The 19,853-nt window shown below is 37.5% G+C and overlaps 1 protein-coding gene across 1 annotated transcript in view; it reads left to right on the top strand.

Annotated features, from left to right (window-relative positions):
* capn1 (calpain 1) overlaps positions 1-19,853 on the top strand; it is a 43,673-nt gene that overhangs the window by 18,934 nt on the left and 4,886 nt on the right. Inside the window, exons 4-16 of the mRNA XM_007236091.4 lie at positions 1,253-1,371; positions 11,532-11,665; positions 12,567-12,735; positions 13,819-13,902; positions 14,699-14,784; positions 14,866-14,940; positions 15,103-15,263; positions 16,445-16,605; positions 16,724-16,735; positions 17,518-17,729; positions 17,868-17,907; positions 19,510-19,575; positions 19,679-19,736. Coding sequence (XP_007236153.2) covers positions 1,253-1,371; positions 11,532-11,665; positions 12,567-12,735; positions 13,819-13,902; positions 14,699-14,784; positions 14,866-14,940; positions 15,103-15,263; positions 16,445-16,605; positions 16,724-16,735; positions 17,518-17,729; positions 17,868-17,907; positions 19,510-19,575; positions 19,679-19,736 — 1,377 coding nt within the window. The remainder of the gene's footprint in view (positions 1-1,252; positions 1,372-11,531; positions 11,666-12,566; positions 12,736-13,818; positions 13,903-14,698; positions 14,785-14,865; positions 14,941-15,102; positions 15,264-16,444; positions 16,606-16,723; positions 16,736-17,517; positions 17,730-17,867; positions 17,908-19,509; positions 19,576-19,678; positions 19,737-19,853) is intronic.

The raw sequence follows: 19,853 nt of genomic DNA, 5'->3' as shown, positions 1-19,853 counted from the left end.
TATAGTCAGAAGCCTCGCGGAGTAATACGTACTTGCTGTGCTTCAACATAATATTATGGTCTGTCGGAGCGTTGCGGCTACCGTTGTCAGGAGCGTCGCGGAGTAATACGTACTTGCTGTGCTTCAACATAATATTATGGTCTGTCGGAGCGTTGCGGCTACCGTTGTCAGGAGCGTCGCGGAGTAATACGTACTTGCTGTGCTTGTTGATTTATTGCTCAGAGATGTTGTTATTTTTCACAGATATTGTGAAGGATTTATTGCTCAGAGTTATTGTTACTGATATAAATAAAGTTTCATTTAGTGCGCCTTATAATCCAGTGCACCTTGTGTATGGACTAACACTAAAAATAGACCGTTCACTCATCGTGCGCCTTATAATACGGTGCGCCTTATAGTCCGAAAAATACGGTAATTAAATGGAAAAACATCTTAAAATGGCTTAAATAAATAAACAAACATTAAAGTCGACAAATTGGCTTATTCACATTTAATGAGCTGTCCTTTGTTAGAAAATCCCAATGGGCTATTTCAATATAAGCAAAAATATTGAAGTCATGTCAATCTAGTAAGTAAAAAAAATAAGAATTTAATTTGTTATAATGACAAACTTAGTCATACCTTAAATTTGCAGAAAAATACATAATTAGTAGGTAGTTTTTTCCTGTGAGGTCTATCTGAAGTGCAGCTTACTCTGTTAAACAGTGGAGTTTCTGTTACTGATCGCTCTGAGATTTTATTTAGCTTGTCTCCTTTACCCAAACATTAGGATCATGTGATGTAATATAGAGCAGGAAAGGTTGGGTCTGTTTGAAGCACTGCTGCAGGCGGACAGATATATTCTTCTAAAGAAATGATACCCAGTGCAGCTCTCTCCAGCACTGTTATAAATAAATAAATGATCAAAATGCTCGTGCAGTCAAACACAAATAAATAAAATATGTTTGCACATATCACTTCTATTGAATAGACAAAAATCGTGGAATGCTTTTAGCCAGTGTCTGCTGTTCACATTCATTACAACAAACTGCACAGTTCACTATGTGCGGTAATACCTTTTATGACAAACTACAAAAATAAAAGCCTTGCCATGAGCAAGCTGGCAAAGCTTAAACCTTACTCTTATACAGGTGTTGGCATTTCTAAGCAATCGCCAGGTGCTCCTATAAGTTTCTTCAGGACCGAAAGAAACATCAACATGCTGGTGCTTTATGTTGTATAAGTATAAGATCTTGTGTTTGTGTTTTTGCAGGTGACTGCTGGCTCCTGGCTGCTATTGCCTCTCTGACTCTGAATGATAATCTGCTGCACCGTGTGGTTCCACATGGACAGAGCTTTGGCAGTGGATATGCTGGCATCTTTCACTTTCAGGTATAAACCAAAACACACGTAAGAACAAGAATACGTTCCTAATACTGCGTGATAAAGCCATGATTAAAGTAGCTGGGAAAAATAGGGTTAAATGGATATGAATTGTTTTTATGGTCGTGAGTATAAAGGGAAGTGGGATCTGTTTTCTGCTGCTTTTGTTTGTGTGGCTGTTGTTGCCAGCTGTGGTTGAAGTTCACCTATATACAGTACATAGGGCTCAGGTAGTCACTCTTACCAAGGAGAGAGTGCTAGCAAAGCTTAAAGAGCAAAATGTGTTATACACTGCAAAAACTCAATCCTTGCAAGTGAAATGATCGTATTTCAAGGCTATAAATCTTATTTTTCCTTTGATAAGAATTGTCATTGTATAAGTGTAAAATTATTTTGCTTATTTTAGGAATAATGATCTTAATCAGTCTTACTTAGATTGTACACTTTTTTTTATTTAATTTGAATTCAAGAACTGAATAACTGAACTGACTAATCACAAAAATCACCAGTCAAATTTTTCTGATTCTTGTGTCCAAATTAAAGAAAAAAAAATAAGTTTAATTTTCTAGCTTGATTTAAGTTTATATTACTGATTTTGAGTTTTTGAGATTATGGCTTATAGTTTATTTTTTTCAAATCTTATTTAGAACAATTAGCTTACCCCATTGCCCCATTTGTTTTGTGTCAATTTATTTTCTTGCAGTGTTTTGATACATTCATGCATTTGAAAAGGATATTTCTACGCATATGAAAAATTACAGTTTAAAAGCTGGTATAAATTAGCAGTACATCTGTTGTTGTACATGATTGTTGTAGTGTAATGTATTAGTGTACATGTCAAATATAGATTTGCATTGATTTATAATGGGTACTTCTATTTTCTAAATATTTTCTCTATATGATTCTACACCCTACTCATATATCAACCTTATCAAGTATACATTTTTCTTTGAATGTTTTCAGTATTCTTGTAATACGTTTTATTAAGTTCTTTCCTTTTGCTATGTGTCCTTATTTACTTACTAAGCACCCTGCAGTGACCCCGGCACATAAATCTGATTTAATACCTCGGCCCCACCCCTTACTTCCAGTCATTGTGTTTATCCTACATATTGACTCTACTCTTTGTAGGCTTAACATTTACTAAACATCTATTCTCTGGTTTGGAATTTCCTGCTTACAGCTTCTTCAAGTGGAAGCAGAGGCACATGGAGAAGCAGCCCCAGTGTGAATTACAGCAAACACATTTTTTTTCTTTTGTCCTTTTTTGTTTGGACTTTGCTTTATTTGGACTGAGTTGTGAAGGTGTTGCCAGTCATGCTCCACCTCAGTTTGTTGAACCTCGGTGTTAATTGACGTACAGAACTGATATTAGCACACATGCTGTAGATTTCACACTCGCTCTCTGCCTCCAGCTTCAGTCTTAACCCATTCAGTGCTTATGCTGGGTTGTGGTGGTGAGTTGAATCCTCACTGGTGTCTGTGTCTGTGTGTGTGTGTGTGTGTGTGTGTGTGTGTGTGTGTGTGTGTGTGTGTGTGTGTGTGTGTGTGTGTGTGTGTGTGTGTGTGTGTGTGTGTGTGTGTGTGTGTGTGTGTGTGTGTGTGTGTGTGTGTGTGTGTGTGTGTTGTGTGTGTGTGTGTTTGTGTGTGTGTGTGTTTGTGTGTGTGTGTGTGTGTGTGTGTGTGTGTGTGTGTGTGTGTGTGAGTGAGAGAGCTGAGGGTGTGTGTATGTGTTAAAGCTGGTATTATCTGTATAGATCTGTCAGCTGTCCCTCCCTTCTCTGTGCTGCTCTGTTGTCTGTGTGTTTGTACACGGGGCTTTACGCTGTATGAGTGTAAATAAAAGCTATGGCAGGATCAGTTCTACACTCCTACACATGCTTTCAGAGTGTGAGAAAAAAGAGGGCGGGGAGTGGAAAGTTTCTTACACTATGAGAGTTTGTGTACTTTTGGAATTTACAAATGCAGCTCACATTAGGACTGGACGATATTGTAAAAAAAAAAAAAAAATCTCAATTTTCGATTGTAATTTTTATAGGTTTAGGTTATTATATAAACTATTTTTTTCGTAAACAGGCAGCATTATTTAAAGTTATTCTTGAGCTATTGTTTCCTTTACATTTAATAAAAAATGTTTAGTTTTTTTTACAAATAGTAAGCCCCCTTCAACTTTATATTTGGCTTTTATATTAAACATAATTAACCTCTGTATATTTCAGTATTATAGTTAAGGAAAAGTGTAAAATATGATAATCACTGCCACATAAGAGTTTTTTTACAGGTTTCTGACAGAAGCAAATCTATCTCTACTGAAATTCCCCCTGCCAGCTTCTATATGTCTTGAGTATCTTGAGTATACTTTTTTTGAAAAGTTCATTAAAACACAGTAATTCAGTTATTCAGATTCATTTGATTAACCTACTAGCCCTAGCTCACATATACATAAAGTACAACATGATAATCATAATAGAAATATTATGCAGTCTAAGATCTTTTCTTTGCATATTGCAGGCGCTGTAATGCTTATTTATGCAGTATATATCACAAAAGACTTAAAGTATTTTGTTGTAATGGATAACCAGCTACATTACAGCATAATTATTAGCTTTTTGGTGTATTGGAATTAGGGCAATAATGGTAAACAACAGATTGACCATCACTGTGTGAAATGTTAGACTTAGCAGAGGTTATAAAAAATAAGGAATATTGTTATGCAAAATACATTGTTAGGCCATAACACCCATCTATAATTGTGTAATATTATTATGATATCATTATTATTATCATTTGTAAATAAAGAGAATGAAGTGGTGTGCAATATAAAGTGAATATTAGGGGTGGGCAATATTATATCGTATACAATATATCGTGATACAGAAATATCATGATATTAAAAATCCATATCGTGATAATAGGGCTGTTCTGTCTTAAAAGTAGTATATTATTTACTGTGAAGCTTTAAGTGTATTTATTGTATAATTGTTTTAGTTTGCAGTTTATATGCATGCACTAAATATTCTGCAATATTATTTGCTGCATTATATTATTTTATGCTATATTATTTATTTTGCCACATAATGATTGTTCTGTTATGCTATTATACTATATTCCTGAAATGAATGAATTATTTTAGTTTTCCTATATTGCAAAGTATATCGTTATCGCAAACATACCCTGAAATATCGTGATATTATTTTAGAGCTATATCGCCCACCCGTAATTATAAGTCATCATGACATTCTGGATCATTGTCTTCTGTTAAAAATCTGATCAAATTCTTGTATTTTTAATATCTCAGGTAGGGATGTGACATAAATCGTATGCAATAATAAAATGACATTTTTATTTTGTTGCAGTAGTGTATTCTTGAAAAAACAAAAACAATAATAATAATTTATATCGCCAAGAATATCGTTATCGCGATAATACCATGACATATCGTGATATAATTTTAGTGCTATATCGCCCACCCCTAGTGAATATGCATCTGTCCACAAATTAAAAGTAAATCTAGATAGTTAAATTATTCTTTTTTACATCTTATTATTTCATTTACTCTTTAAGCTGACCTATTGTAGTATTGAGGATCAAAAAATATTATTATCATTAAAAGGCAATAATCATGGCATATGTTTTATCATGAATTTTATATATCCCGTCCCTAATTGTATGAAAGTTTTATCTTTTTTATTGTAAAAAGTGTATGATTTGTAATAAAAAAACAAAAATATTAACAATACTAAGTATTACACATGTAATATGACTGCATTAGTAGATACATGTATTGTTGTGGTTTATAAAGAACTGGTTTGTCATATTTGATTTACTGCAGCTACAACCCCTGGCAAAAAGTATGGAATCACCAGTCTTGGATGAGCACTCCTTCAGACATTTCATTCTGTAAAACAAACTCTGATCAAAAACATGATACAATAATAAGGTCATTCCAAAGTGCAACTTGTTGGCTTTCAGGAACACTCAAAGAAATGAAGAAAAAACATTGTGGAAGTCAGTGAATGTTACTTTTATTGACCAACCACAGGGAAAAAAATATGGAATCACTCAATTCTGAGGAAAAAAGTATGGAATCACTCAAATTGAAGGTAGAAAATAAGGACACACCCAGTCAATTTCCTTTCCCTAAATGGACACCTGCCTCAGATTAGATCTGCTCGTTAGTCTGCAGTTAAAAACACCTGCAGTCATGACACCTTGGAGGGCTGCTGGACGAATTAGAGTGGCAAGAACCATGGCTCCAACAAGAGAAATGTCTCTTGAAACAAATGAGAGGATTGTGAAACTTCTTGAAGAAGGTAACTCTTCATGCATGGTTGCTAAAGATGTGGGCTGTTCACAGTCAGCTGTATCCAATATATGGACCAAATACAAACAGCATGGAATGGTTGTTAAAGCCAAGCGTACTGGTAGACCGAGAAAGACATCAAAGCGTCAAGACAAGCAACTTAAGGCCATTTGTCTTGAAAACCGAAAAAGTTCAACTAAACAGATAAAGCATAAATGGGAAGAAGCTGGAGCCAATGTATGTGACCGAACCGTAAGAAATCGCCTAAAGGAAATGGGATTTCAATACAGGAAAGCTTAAAGAAAACCATCATTGACACCTAAACATAAAAGAATAAGACTGCAGTGGGCTAAGGAGAGGCAATCATGGACTGTGGATGACTGGATGAAAGTTATCTTCAGTGATGAGTCAAGAATCTGCATTGGACAAGGTGATGATGCTGGAACTTTTGTTTGGTGCCGTTCCAGTGAGATTTATGAAGAGGCCTGCCTGAAGAAAACAACCAAATTTCCACAGTCCTTGATGATATGGGGCTGCATGTCAGGCAAAGGCACTGGGGAGATGACTGTGGTTAATTCTTCTATCAATGCACAAGTTTACATTGACATTTTGGACAGTTTTCTCATCCCTTCAATTGAACAGATGTTTTGAGATAATGAAATAATTTTCCAAGATGACAATGCATCGTGCCATAGGGCAAAAAAAGTGAAGGCATTCCTTGGAGAAATACACATTCAGTCGATGTCATGGCCTGCAAATAGTCCAGATCTCAACCCAATTGAAAACCTGTGGTGGAAATTGAAAAAAATGGTCCACAAGAAGGCTCCGACCTGCAAAGCTGATCTGGCAACTGCTATCAAAGAGAGTTGGCACCAAATTGATGCAGAATACTGTTTGTCACTCATCAAGTCCATGCCTCAGAGACTGAAAGCCGTTATAAAAGCCAAAGGTGGTGCAACTAAATACTAGTGATGTATTTTGAATCATCTTTTGTTTATCTGTTTTTCATGATTCCATACTTTTTTCCTCAGAATTAAGTGATTCCATATTTTTTTCCCTGTGGTTGGTCAATAAAAGTAACATTCACTGACTTCCACAATGTTTTTTCTTCATTTCTTTGAGTGTTCCTGAAAGCCAACAAGTTGCACTTTGGAATGACCTTATTATTGTATCATGTTTTTGATCAGAGTTTGTTTTACAGAATGAAATGTCTGAAGGAGTGCTCATCCAAGACTGGTGATTCCATACTTTTTGCCAGGGGTTGTATTAAAAAGTATGTTGTAGCCTGAGGGGTGAAGTCAGATTATAACAAGTATACTCCACTCACCTCACTGCAGCACTGACAGTGAGACAGGATGACAGCGGTTATTGTAGTCATAAACACATTCCGGTATTGTCTTAATGCTGCAGAAAATTATGTAAAATTAGGTATTTCGATTGAACCATGTATTGTGATGCAGATATATCTTTCAGCTGAGTCCTTAATGAATCAAATGCAATAATATCTCCAACATTTTTTAAATATCATTATTACAGTAATACCCTGAAATATTGTCATACTATTTTAGGGTATGTGGGCCATCAGGATACAATTATTATTATTATTTTTTTTTTTGCTGTTTGTAGAAAAAGGAAAATGTTCTCATTTGTGTTCTCATTTCCCTTTAAATAATATCTATTATATCTGTACAGTATAATTTATTTCACTTCCATTCTGGATAACTGGAGTGCATTATTAGTATTATGAAATTTTGGATCATTGACTTCAATCACAATCTGGTAAAAATCTCAGTTAGGGGTGCCATATCACATCCTGTGCAATAGTATTGCCAAAAAAATGTTAATATTCATTTTTTTACAGTAGTGTATTCTTGAAATGTATTATTTTTTTATTCAAAGTTTTGTCATATCGGCAAAAATATGATCACAAAAATATCCTGATATTATTTTAGGGCCATATTGTCCACCCCTATTAGTAAACTATTATTAACTTAAAAAGGTATTGTTTTTTAAAAGGGTGTCATTGTATTTTATGCCATCATATGTATACCAGCAGCATTTCATGGGTTCAAAATGATAATATTATTGTGGCATTTTTTATGGGGCCATGTATTGCCCCAAAAATAGCTATTGTGACAGACCGTCCACAGACACAGTATATATAGGCTTATGCATATAGATGAGAAGGGAAGATGTTCCTGAGAGGGTTCTGTTAGACGTGTTGTGCTTTGACAGGGTTCAGAATTGCACTCTGTCTGCCTGTGAGGCTCTAATGTAGCCTTTTCCTCAGCGTGTGTTTATAGTAGTAGAAATGTGAGCTGACGTTAACACTAGCATGAATGAAGCTGGTGCGTGTGTGTGTTTAATTCAGTGCATGTTTTTTCTGACAAGCTATTTCCATATTGTATTCTCCCTCGGCTCTCGCATAGCACGGGCATGTGTTCTTGTGGTTAAAAGCAGTTCCTAATTGATGAGTTAGATGGAATTAGCAACAGGCATATTTAAAGTATGTGAGCGTGAGTACCTCCATATGTTGTTGTAGCTCTGGGAAGCTCCTGGCTGACTCATCTAGATATAATTAGAGGCAGGGTTGTGTGTTTGTTGGGGTGAGGGAGAGAGAGAGAGAGAGAGAGAGAGGCCTAGGTCTGTTTTTAATCTGTTTACTTCTTTGTTGGTGCATCTAGTGGTCTAAGCAGAACCAGAGGGAAGAAGATCTGTGGAGGAAGCACAGTTATCCTAATCCAGTCTGACTCCCACAGCTCTTACAATACGATTACTCACTCAGTCCAGCCTGAGCTCACCTTATGAGCTCTTAAGGCCAATTTTTGCTTCTTTGTCAAATCTGTGCTGATTGTTACTTGCTGTTTTTACATGGTGTTATGTTTCTTAAAACACCTATCGTATGTTTCACACTCAAAATCCTTTAACTATTCCAAAAGTCGTCAGTGCACCTTATGTCTGAATTTTACCAGTGAGGTTGTAAGGAGCAGTGAAGCCAATCTGTTGAAGTACAGCGTTTTAATTTAGTTCTCAAGCACTGAGACTTAAGACTGGAGCAATATTAACATTAGCTGCTAACCGTGCTAAGCATTAGCTAGCTGTTTAGCTGTTCAGAGGTGAGTGTTATTGGGCTGTAGTCTGCTGCTAACTCTGGCTAGCACTACTGGAGCAGCATTAGCATTAACTGCTAAGCGCTAGCTTTTTTGCCATTCAGAGATGAGTATTATCGGCCTGTAGTCTGCTCGGTTACCATGTTAAAACAAGGTACTTGGAACAAACCGCTAGCTTATATCGCCCTGGCTTACCTAAACACTCAGGGTTCCTCATTGTAGCTCTGTAGGGTGGCATTAGCCGCTAATCGTGGCTAGTGCTAGTGGAAATCTTGAAATCTAAACTTATGTAAATTAACAGAAGCACTACTTACCCAAATAAACAGTTTTAGATTGTAGATTAACATCTAGCATTCGTTTGACACCTCTGTTTCTTACTAGTGTCGCATATTGCATCTTATAATCCAGTGCGCCTCATGCGTTTTCTTTAGAGTTAAGTTTGATGACCGTGTTGTGACACTGCTTGGAATTATCAAGAAGCATTCTGTTGTAACTCCTGAACAGTCAGTATCTGTACGGATGTGGGTGACTGCAGAAGTTACAAAAATACGTATGTAATGTTGTAGGCTGTATCTTTGGTTACTGGCAGGGGCACAGATCTGTTCCCTGGAATTTGTGGAGCATCCAGTTTGATTCCTCCATCTACTGTCATATAATATCTGAGCTTATATCTTATGATGCCTGTTCACTCTTGTATACAACAGGGTACCTTCATGTTTCAATCACTGTGGGTGATTGTGTCAAACATTTTAAGTGTATTTGCCTTATGTATGAGACAGAAGTGATATTAAACTGTATAATAGTACTGTTTTTACTACTGTGGATTTACTTTGGGTTTGTGAGGCTCTCCTGATCCTCTACGTAGGAAGTTTGGCTTTGGCTTCCTATTGGGTACAACTTTGGAAATTTCGCCACCCGAGTTCAAATGGAATCCAGCAAAGTCTCCCACACAGTCAATGCTCTGATAATTCTGCCTCCTGCTGGCTGTTTCTTCATTGACTGTTTCTCTCTCTCTCTCCTTCTCTCTGACTCTCGCTCTCTCTGTAGTTACTTTACTCACAATCCCAAGCAACCAGTGAATTTACATGTATTGAGTTTTAGAGCAGAATTAAGCAATAATTCTCACAAAAAGCTCCTGGGAAGTGAAATTCATGCTTTAGGGTATTGAAAAATAATAACATTGTCATTTTCTTGGGCTATGATGTATTGCAGCATTATCAAAATACAAAATTTTCATCAGAAAAGGGCTGAAAAATATTGAATGGTGTTTAGAGATCAGCAGTTTAGATATAAACTGCTTTAGATTTGTATGTAATAAATGAGTATATTGCAATTTTTTTTTAGCAAGTTGTAGCATGATGCATACATAGGTTTCTCTGTTGCAGTCATTGAAGCATCAGCATGACTCTGAAACAGTAATTTAAATGTTAAATTGTAACAGAATGATGATGTAGGTGTGATGTTGATGGTAAAATGCTGATAAATCTGAAAAATATGTTCTTTGGAATAACTGTGCTGTTTAACACCCTAAAGAACTTTTTACGACAGGAATGGTTGCAGTAAAACAGCAGGGAGTGAGGATGGGAAGATTTTGCCTAGAGATTGAGAGAGATGTGTCTTATGAGTTTGACCCTGGAGAGATGTTTCACTGAGACCGATCTCTGCAGCTGTGTGAGGCTGTGTGTTCCTGTCAGCAGTTCAGTGATCCAGAGAGAGCTCCACGGCTTATTACTTCTTGTCTTTACCTCTACTGGTTGCAGCAGTGAGACTGTATCTGTGACGCACGGCTTGACAAATGAATTGCACGCCTTTTACTCTTGTCTGTTTCTGTTTCTTTTAGACCCTCTTCACCTGTTTCACAGCTGTGTGCCTGTTTTAGTTCAATCGTTTTATACCTATTATAATGATCTACGCCTCTGAGGTTAAAGAATGCACATCATAATGCAAGACTGGACAAGTTGTGGAATCTTTCACCACAATTGGCCACTCTATGGCTTTACGAGGCAATGCAAAAAAAAAGTTGGCAGTAATTTCTGTCTTTTTAGTAAAATGTAGTACATTATATTTACAATAATGCTTTATTTAAAAATTAAAATAAAAGTAGTGTAGACTGCACAACAGTGCCTATCAATTTCAGCCTAGCTTCTTTATAGAAAGAATCATTTATTGCAGGCCTGGAAGTATCTGAACTCCAAATGTTTGTGGACACCCTTTCTAATGAATGCATTTAGCTACTTTAGGGGGCACCCATTGCTGACACACTTTTCTAGCGTAGAGTAAAGGGGTTTAAAGATAGAGGGTTGGCGGGGGGGGGGGGGGGGGGGGGTTGCTGGGCGTATAATGGTGTGTTCCTTTTACCTCATAAATTGGCCGTTGGTGCAAGAAATGATGTAACAGTTGACATTGACACATTATGCAGTAATTTGCACATCCAAACACCATAGAAACATGTCCACAGAAGTTGAACAGTACTTGTACAGTACTATACACAACTGATTTAGACAGAACTGATAATAAACTGTATAGGGCTACAGAAACTTTCTTGGAAATTTCAAATTGAATACAGCAAGAATCTCCTACCATACAGTCAATGTGCTAATTGTTCTGCCCCCTGCTGGCTGGTTCTTCAGTGATTTTTTTTTTTTAAAGTCTCTCTCTCTATCTCTCTCTCTCTTTCTCTTTCTCTCTCTCTCTCGATCTCTCTCTCTCCATCTATCTCTATCTCTCTCTCTCTCTCTCTCTCTCTCTCTCTGTAGTTCTGGCAGTTTGGAGAGTGGATGGACGTGGTGATTGATGACAGATTGCCGGTGAAGGATGGGAAGCTGCTGTTTGTTCACTCTGCGGAGGGCGGGGAGTTCTGGAGCGCATTGGTGGAGAAAGCCTATGCCAAGTAAGAGATTATGGCTTCTTCATTCATGCTCATAATACAGTGAGCATGTGAAAACAAGTGGTTTTCCTGCTGAAGCCAAAAATGGACTTGTTAAAACACGCTTATTACACAGTCACATATTGTCGCTGTCCTATAAAAAAACACTTATCTCCTTTTTTGTCGATTTTTAATTAACTACATAATTTGAACCGACAAACTGTCCCTTACACTGTGCCAAAATTTATTGATTAACCGACCAATAGAAACTCTTCAAAATGACCTTAAATACTACATATTTTTACTTTGAGTTCCATTGAAAGTTTACAATGTTTTTTCTCAATTCAATACAATTCAAATTTGCTTCATTAGCATGAATTTATTAGCTTTATTTCTCTCTCCTGTAAAGTTGCTGTTTTGGAGATAAGTGTTTTTCATTGGACAGTGACGATATGCTCTCTCTCACTAGGGAAACCCAAATAAAATAGGGAAACTCCCAGAACTTCCATGAAAAGTGAGATCTTTATTATGTTGCACTCGTGCAAGTATTTACACAGATGTGTAAATGCACACACAGCTCTTCTAGTACCTGTAGAGAGATACTGCCAATAGAAATAGAGGATTTTCTGAAGCAGGTAAACCTGAACTTATTGGCATGATGCAACATTCTGACCTTACTAATGCGTTATTGCTGAATGCCATCAAATCCTTACAGCAGTACTTAAAAACTCCATTTACTCCAATAGAAGCAGGTTATTCTTTTTTCATACCGTTGATGTCAGAAGAAACAATGATTGAGGAATACTTTTGTCTAGATAATGTATCTACAAGTCATGTTATGAGACATTCAGTGTATTCAGTGTTAAGCTTTCTTAATTAATTAGGTACATGCTATATAATAATGTTGTTTGTGGGCATGTTTTAGGCTAAATGGCTGTTATGAGGCTCTCTCAGGTGGCAGTACGTCAGAAGGTTTTGAGGACTTCACGGGTGGGGTGACGGAGATGTATGAGCTGAAGAAAGCACCATCTGATCTCTATAACATCATCCAGAGGGCTGTGGACAGAGGATCTCTGCTCGGCTGTTCTATAGACGTAAGCATTGTTTATTATGATTAACTTAGAACTTAGAACTTAGAAGTGACCAGCATGGGTTCTGGAATGTCACCGTAGGACTGCTTCAGTTGACAAAGTTGATTAGTTGAAGGTGATCAGATGATTATTGATTTATAATATAATGTAAGTAAGTAGTCATTCAGACAGATTACCCAGGATCGGCTCAGGAAAGGTTCGTAATTTAATGAATTTATATATATATATATATATATATATATATATATATATATATATTAAAACCTGAGTAATACAGTGACCTTTCTAACATCCCTGTTTTAGATCAAACAGTGCAGTTCATACATGATGTAAGATATTTTTAATTGATGTTGACGTTGTAAAAGTTGGGACAATTGGGACAACCCTTCAGTTGGGAACCACTGGTATAACTCAATGATATTTGCCAATGAACAATAAATTTGTAACACTGCTTCATTAACAGGCTACTTACTTTACTTTCTTAAATGTTTTTTAATTCCACCTTAAATCCTGCCATGCTTTGCCATCTGTTGCACCATTTAAGGTGGAATAGGAAAGTTAGCTGGCTACTGAGACAAACTACTACTGTTGTACCGTTGTTTTATGATTGTTATGAAGAAAATGGCCATAAAACAATTAATAACACACATTAAACTATGGTAATATAGAGGGTTTCTTTGGTTGCTTGTGATGCCATCTTGCCAGTGATTCTCGCTGCCCTCTGTTTTGAGTGTGCCTCTGAAAATCTTTGTTTGAAGGGCCATGCGGCCCTAACACTCCCCCCCTACCCCTTCAGACTAACAAAAATAGGGACTTCCTACCCCTAGGTGTGCACACATAAAACAGAGGGCTAGGGCTAAAGGGGTGAAAATAGGATTGGGCTAAAATGTGTTATTTCCATAAAGCAGATTCACCTTCATTATCACTAAACCCAACCATGGTCCCAATCCTAATCCTTAACCTCAAACCTGAATTAACCATAAGCACTGGCCCAAAGTTCAGTCGCAACTTCAGACCAGAACCCTAGCTCAAATTTAACCAAAAAAAAAAAAAATTAAATTAATCTTTTCTATTTTTTTTTCACAGATTACAAGCAAGTTTGACATGGAGGCCGTCACCTTCAAGAAACTCGTCAAAGGCCACGCCTACTCTGTGACAGCAGTTCACGAGGTGAGCTAAAATGGCTATAAACTATCTGCATTCAACCACATCTGAATTTCAGTAATATGTTAACATGATATAAGAAAACAACAGGGGAAACCAGAGACTGTAAAAAAAAATGGACGCCGTGTCGCCGTTCCCATTCATTCAATTAAAATGAAGCCAAAATCTTCCACCATGTTGGCGATCCTGAAACCCGAGTCTGCGCAGTAGAGACCAGAGGAGGGAGAAAGACTGCGGAGAGACAGCCCACTCATTTAAATAACCCCACCCCTGAGGGCTGCCTCGCGGTCACAGGCTGCAGAGCGGAGCGGAGCTGACTGTCTGTTATTGGTCCCGCCCATAACCGGCCCTTTTACAATAACCACACCTTTTTTGAATAGAGCTGAATAATGTTTTAAAAAACGAATTCTGTGGGGATATAAAAAATTGACAATATAAGCAGAGGTTACTCTAGCTGTTGCATTTAAATAAAGGAGGTAGAATTACAGTATATAAGAAATAAAACGTGATTGAAAGTTGTCTGTTTTGCCATTGAAACCTATGGGGATGGGTGGAGTTACACAGCTTTCTGAAACCGAACAGCAGGGGGCTCCCGACCTGTGGTGGCTTCACTTATTTTAGAGACGATGCTCTGTCCAGCTATACACAGTCTATGGGGGAAATTGAGTGTTAAAGGTACTTTCATACCATACTATAGTAATAGGCAGTTACCAGGAAACCATTGATTAGAATTAGTAATCTGATCTATGGTCCTATTTTTATAAAAGATTCTGAAGTGTGTGTGTGTTTGCTCAATCACTAGGTGGTTTACAGAGGAACCCCTACCAAGCTGGTGCGGATCAGAAACCCCTGGGGAGAGGTGGAATGGACCGGAGCCTGGAGCGACAAGTAAGAGCAGAAACTGCCTTGAGGCTGAACTGTAAGCAGAGTGTAAATACAGGCTGCTGATCACTGCTGTTCTGTTCTCAGCTCTAGAGAGTGGGACAGCGTGGACTCATCCTCCAGAGCCAGACTGCAGGTCCGCAGTGAAGACGGAGAGTTCTGGTAAGCTTATGTGTGTTCTCTCGATGCTGTAACAATTTCTGAAGGATGTTTTTACAATTTTTTTTGTAAAGTTAAGTGATATCTAACCCCTTTCTCTCTCCCTCTCTCTTTATTTTACTTTCTCTCTTTCTCTTTCGCTCTGCGTCTCTCTTACTTACACAGGATGTCCTTCAGGGACTTCCTGCAGGAGTTCAGTAGGCTGGAGATCTGTAATCTGACAGCTGATGCTCTGGAGGCGGGTCAGGTGAAGAAGTGGAGCACATGTCTTTATAATGGCGAGTGGAGGAGAGGCAGCACAGCTGGAGGATGCAGGAACTTTCCAGGTATTTTTTTGCTCTAAAATACTGTTGGTAACAGTTTGTTTAATATCTTATAATCCTTATAATGAATGACCTACCTGGATAGAAATTAAAACATCCAGTACCTGATATGTTAAAATATGCCTGGATTGACTGTGATCTCAAGGCAGTGGTATGAATTGGGACATCCCCAGTATTCTGGCAAATAATCAAATTTATAGAAGTGTATTCTGTGTGTATTTTGCCTGTTTTTGGCAGTGGAGCTAAAAGGCTGATGTATCTTATCTATTTAGCATAGCACAAGGGTCTCAAACTTTTTATGGAAAGCTACCTTCCTGCAGGTTTCAACTCTAATTCAAAACTAACCAGAGGTGTCAAGTAATGAAGTACAAATACTTTGTTTCCTTATTAAAGGAGAACTCTGGTGTAAAATTGACTATTGGTGTATTGAAACATGATAAAGAGTACTAACCTTTGTGCAATAGCCCACCTCTGTTCTTCTGCAGCTTTCTGAGCTCCAGCAATTTTGTGCAGTTTTTTAAAACTTGCTTTAGAATGGATGATATGGGGCATATTCTGTTTTCCAGGCTCTAAGTAGCTCCACACACACCTCATTGGTGGAATCTGGAGAGCCTTGAAAGTGCACAAGAAGCTTAATAAAAAACACTGTTTACAACCTGTAGCGTAACCCAATCTGATGATCTGATGATCTAATGATCATGACTTTACTTTAAGATGGTGGCACCTGGACATTAGGTTACACTACAGATTGTAAACAGTGATTTTTAATAAGCTTCTTGTGCTCTTTTTCCGTTATTAATGCCTTGTTTTATTGTCAGGGCTCTCTGGCTTTTACCAATGTGCTGTTGAGCTACTTTGAGCCTAAATAACAGTGTAACAAGCCATTTATCAGCAGGGGCAAAATATGCCCCATATCATCCATTCTAAAGCCTTTTTGGAGAAACTGCAAGAAATATCTGGATCTCGGACAGCTGCAGGAGAATGGAGGTGGGTTATTTAACAAAGATTAGTACTCTTTATCATGTTTTACTACATCAAAATCTAATTTACACTGGAGTTCTCCTTTAAATAAAAAATACATGGATGGATCATTACAACCTACCACCAAACTAAATAGACAGTATTGGGAGACCTGCTCATTCATCTCTCAATCTTCTCTCGTCTTTTTCCCTCCCAATCCTCAGCCACATTCTGGCTCAACCCTCAGTTTAAAGTTAACCTGACGCATCCTGATAAAGCGGGCAGCTCAGACTGCAGCTTCCTGGTGGCCCTGATGCAGAAAGACCGCAGAAAGAAACGCAAAGAGGGAAAGGATATGGAGACCATCGGATTCGCCATTTACGAGGTCTGAGCCGAGGGTGGATTAGATGTGGATTGATAAAACTGTGGAATTTAAATGAGCTTTTTTATGTGTATTTAATTATCTAATGTCATGCTCTGGTGTTTTCTGTCTGTTTTTATAGGTTCCTGGACAGGTATGTTAGAAACCTCTGAAGTCGGTTGGTTCTGTGTGTGGGCAGAGGTTAATTTAAAAACAAAAGGAAAGTGATGTGTATATATTTAACCTCATTAAATGTTTAATACCAGCTAATTGTTGTGACATACATAACCCTGTAATTGGCAACTATACACAAGTTTCATTGTTTTATTTATCAAGAAATGTAGGCAAATATTAAAAAAAATAATAATAATAAATATATATATATATATATATATATATATATATTGCACAAAGTATATTAATAAATTATTTGGATTCTGCATGACTGTTTGTCTCATTTAAAACTATGTATTTATTAAATTTTTTTATTTTATTTTATTTAGGTGTATACTGACTATATGTATTAATATACCGAGATTTAAACACGGTGCATCTGGTATCTAAACCTAAATTTATTTTACTGTACTATTAAAAATAAAGGGGCAACAAATAATTATTTGAGTGATGCCTTAGAACACCAATGGTTTCTCTACACTCCCATCTCTCTTACAAAAGGTGCTCAAAAATCAGATGTGTAAAATTAAGCTTCATAAATTTAACTTTGTTCCAGCTGCTTAAGTTGCTCTGCTAACCTTTTGAAAAGTTAAAAAAAGAGGAAAAAAGGTTCTTTACACTTTTTATAGACTCAAAATTATATATGGTCCAACTTAGTTACCCACTGCCTGGGCAGCTCTATGATATTGCTTAAACAATCCTTTGTAGCAGCTTCTGTTTGTAACAGTATATTATACTCATGCAGTCCTCTCTGTGTGGCAGTACGTGGGTCAGTCTGGAGTGCACCTGAAGCGAGATTTCTTCCTCACTAACGCGTCCAGCGCTCGATCTGAGCTCTTCATTAACCTGCGGGAGGTCAGCTCACGTTTCCGCCTGCCGGCCGGAGAGTACATCATCGTTCCCTCCACGTTCGAACCCCAGAAAGAGGCCGACTTCGTGCTCCGCGTCTTCTCTGAGAAACCTGCCAGCGCTGAGTGAGTGAGGGGGCTTCGATAAGCTTCTAACCGGCTGATTAATAATCTCTTAGATTCTTTTTAAGGAGACAATTGTGGATATTTCATTGGCTCAATTAATGCAAAGAAATGCATGATTATTTCCTTTTCATCTTTTAGAGAACTGGATGATGATGTCACAGCAGAACTTCCTTCAGAGGTGAGTTTGCGGAAGTTAAGTAAGGGTTTGTTTGTCATTTAAGGCCATCCGTGCATTGAAATGGTTGCGAAGATGTTCAGGTAATTGGTTAGCAACATGATAGCTCTAATATATAGAACTTAATTAGAAATATAAAAATAAACAGAAACATGTGTCTTAAGTCCTAAGCACAACTATGTATATGGTTAGTATATGTACATGTATATAGTGCAGGGGTGTCCAAACTTTTTTGTTGGGGGCCAGAAGGAGAAATATATTTGAAGTCACGGGCTCTGTAATAAAACAAATAATGAAATATACCACTTTAAATAATTTCTTTTTTCCTCATCATTTCATTTACACACCATTTTACATGACTTACTATCTTTATCTTTGACAGTGTTGTGTAAACTAAGATTTTTCAAATTGGTGTTTAATTTCATGATGTCTCTTAATATAAAACTCCTTAATTACGGCAACTTTTAGACTCTGTTTTTCTGCACTAGAAATGCGCACCCTCTCCTCTTTTAGACTCTTTGCCCCGTTTTTCTGCACTAGAAATGCGCACTCTCTCGGCTTTTGGACTCTTTGCCCCGTTTTTTTGCACTAGAAATGCGCTCCCTCTACGGTTTTAGACTCTATTTCTAAAATACATTGCGGGCCGCTTCATAAAAGGAAACGGGCCCCAAATGGACCGCGAGCCATAGTTTGGACACCCCTGATATAGTGTATATATATATGTGTGTGTGTGTGTGTGTGTGTATGTGTGTGTGTATGTGTGTGTGTATGTGTGTGTGTATGTGTGTGTGTATGTGTGTGTGTATGTGTGTGTGTATGTGTGTGTGTATGTGTGTGTGTATGTGTGTGTGTCTGTGTGTGTGTCTGTGTGTGTGTCTGTGTGTGTGTCTGTGTGTGTGTCTGTGTGTGTGTGTGTGTGTGTGTGTGTGTGTATATCTATATATATAAGTGCTGTAGAGGACTATATATCATTATTGACGCTTATATACAGTGTGTATATGTTAAAGTTTTTACTGTACCTTAAAGCAGAATTATGCCAGAATAAGTCTTTCTTTGTTCCTGGGCTCCCCCTATTGGAGGAATGTGTAATGAAAGATACAAAACCATCTATGAAAGCAAAAATCATATGGAGTGAGGAGGTTGAGTAAAATTCCAGGATTTTGCTCTAATATGACTGTAAAGCTACACAGCATTTCACAGTTCTGGACAGTGTTGAATTGTGAGCTTCAATGTAGTTACATAGTGCAGTAAGCAGTGTGTCGAGTTCTGAATGGCAACAATAAATGGAGCGTCACAGTCAGTTTCAAGCCATTATTCAGTTCAGTATTGTTAGTAGTAATGATAAGATAAAATAATATTAATAAAGTGACTGGCTAGCAATGATATTGGTGGGGGGGGGGGGGGGTGGGTGGGGGGGGGTGGGGGGGTAGGCTGACTAGATGTATGACGAAGTAAATGATGCAGGTGACCAAACATAAAAAACACATAGACAAAAAATGTAAAATACCCCATGATTGAAGAATAGATGAAGGTTAGTGTTTCTGTGCCATAAATGAAAGATTTGCTTTAAGTCACATGGTCTCTCCTCTTTCTCATGTTCCTCAGAATCAGCTGGATGAGAGTCAGATTGATGCTGGATTTAAGAGTCTCTTCAGGCAGCTGGCTGGATCGGTAAGAGAAAGGACTGTGTGTGTTCTCACAATACAAAGGACTGTTACACTGATGCAGTTTGTTTGATGTGTGTTTATTTGTGTGTGTGTGTGTGTGTGTTTAGGATATGGAAATCAGTGTTACAGAGCTCCAGACCATTTTGAACAGAATCATCAGCAAACGTGAGTTTTCTGACTAGTGACTACACTGAAACTTCACATTATACAAGGTGTTATATGCATGCATGTACACATACAGCTCTGGAAAAAACTAAGAGGGCACCTTAGTTTCTGAATCAG

The sequence above is a fragment of the Astyanax mexicanus genome, chromosome 8, assembly GCF_023375975.1.
Source record: "Astyanax mexicanus isolate ESR-SI-001 chromosome 8, AstMex3_surface, whole genome shotgun sequence".
NCBI lineage: Eukaryota > Metazoa > Chordata > Actinopteri > Characiformes > Acestrorhamphidae > Astyanax > Astyanax mexicanus.
The sequence above is the reverse complement of the archived record's forward strand: the minus strand, read 5'-3'. Positions and strand labels throughout refer to the sequence as shown.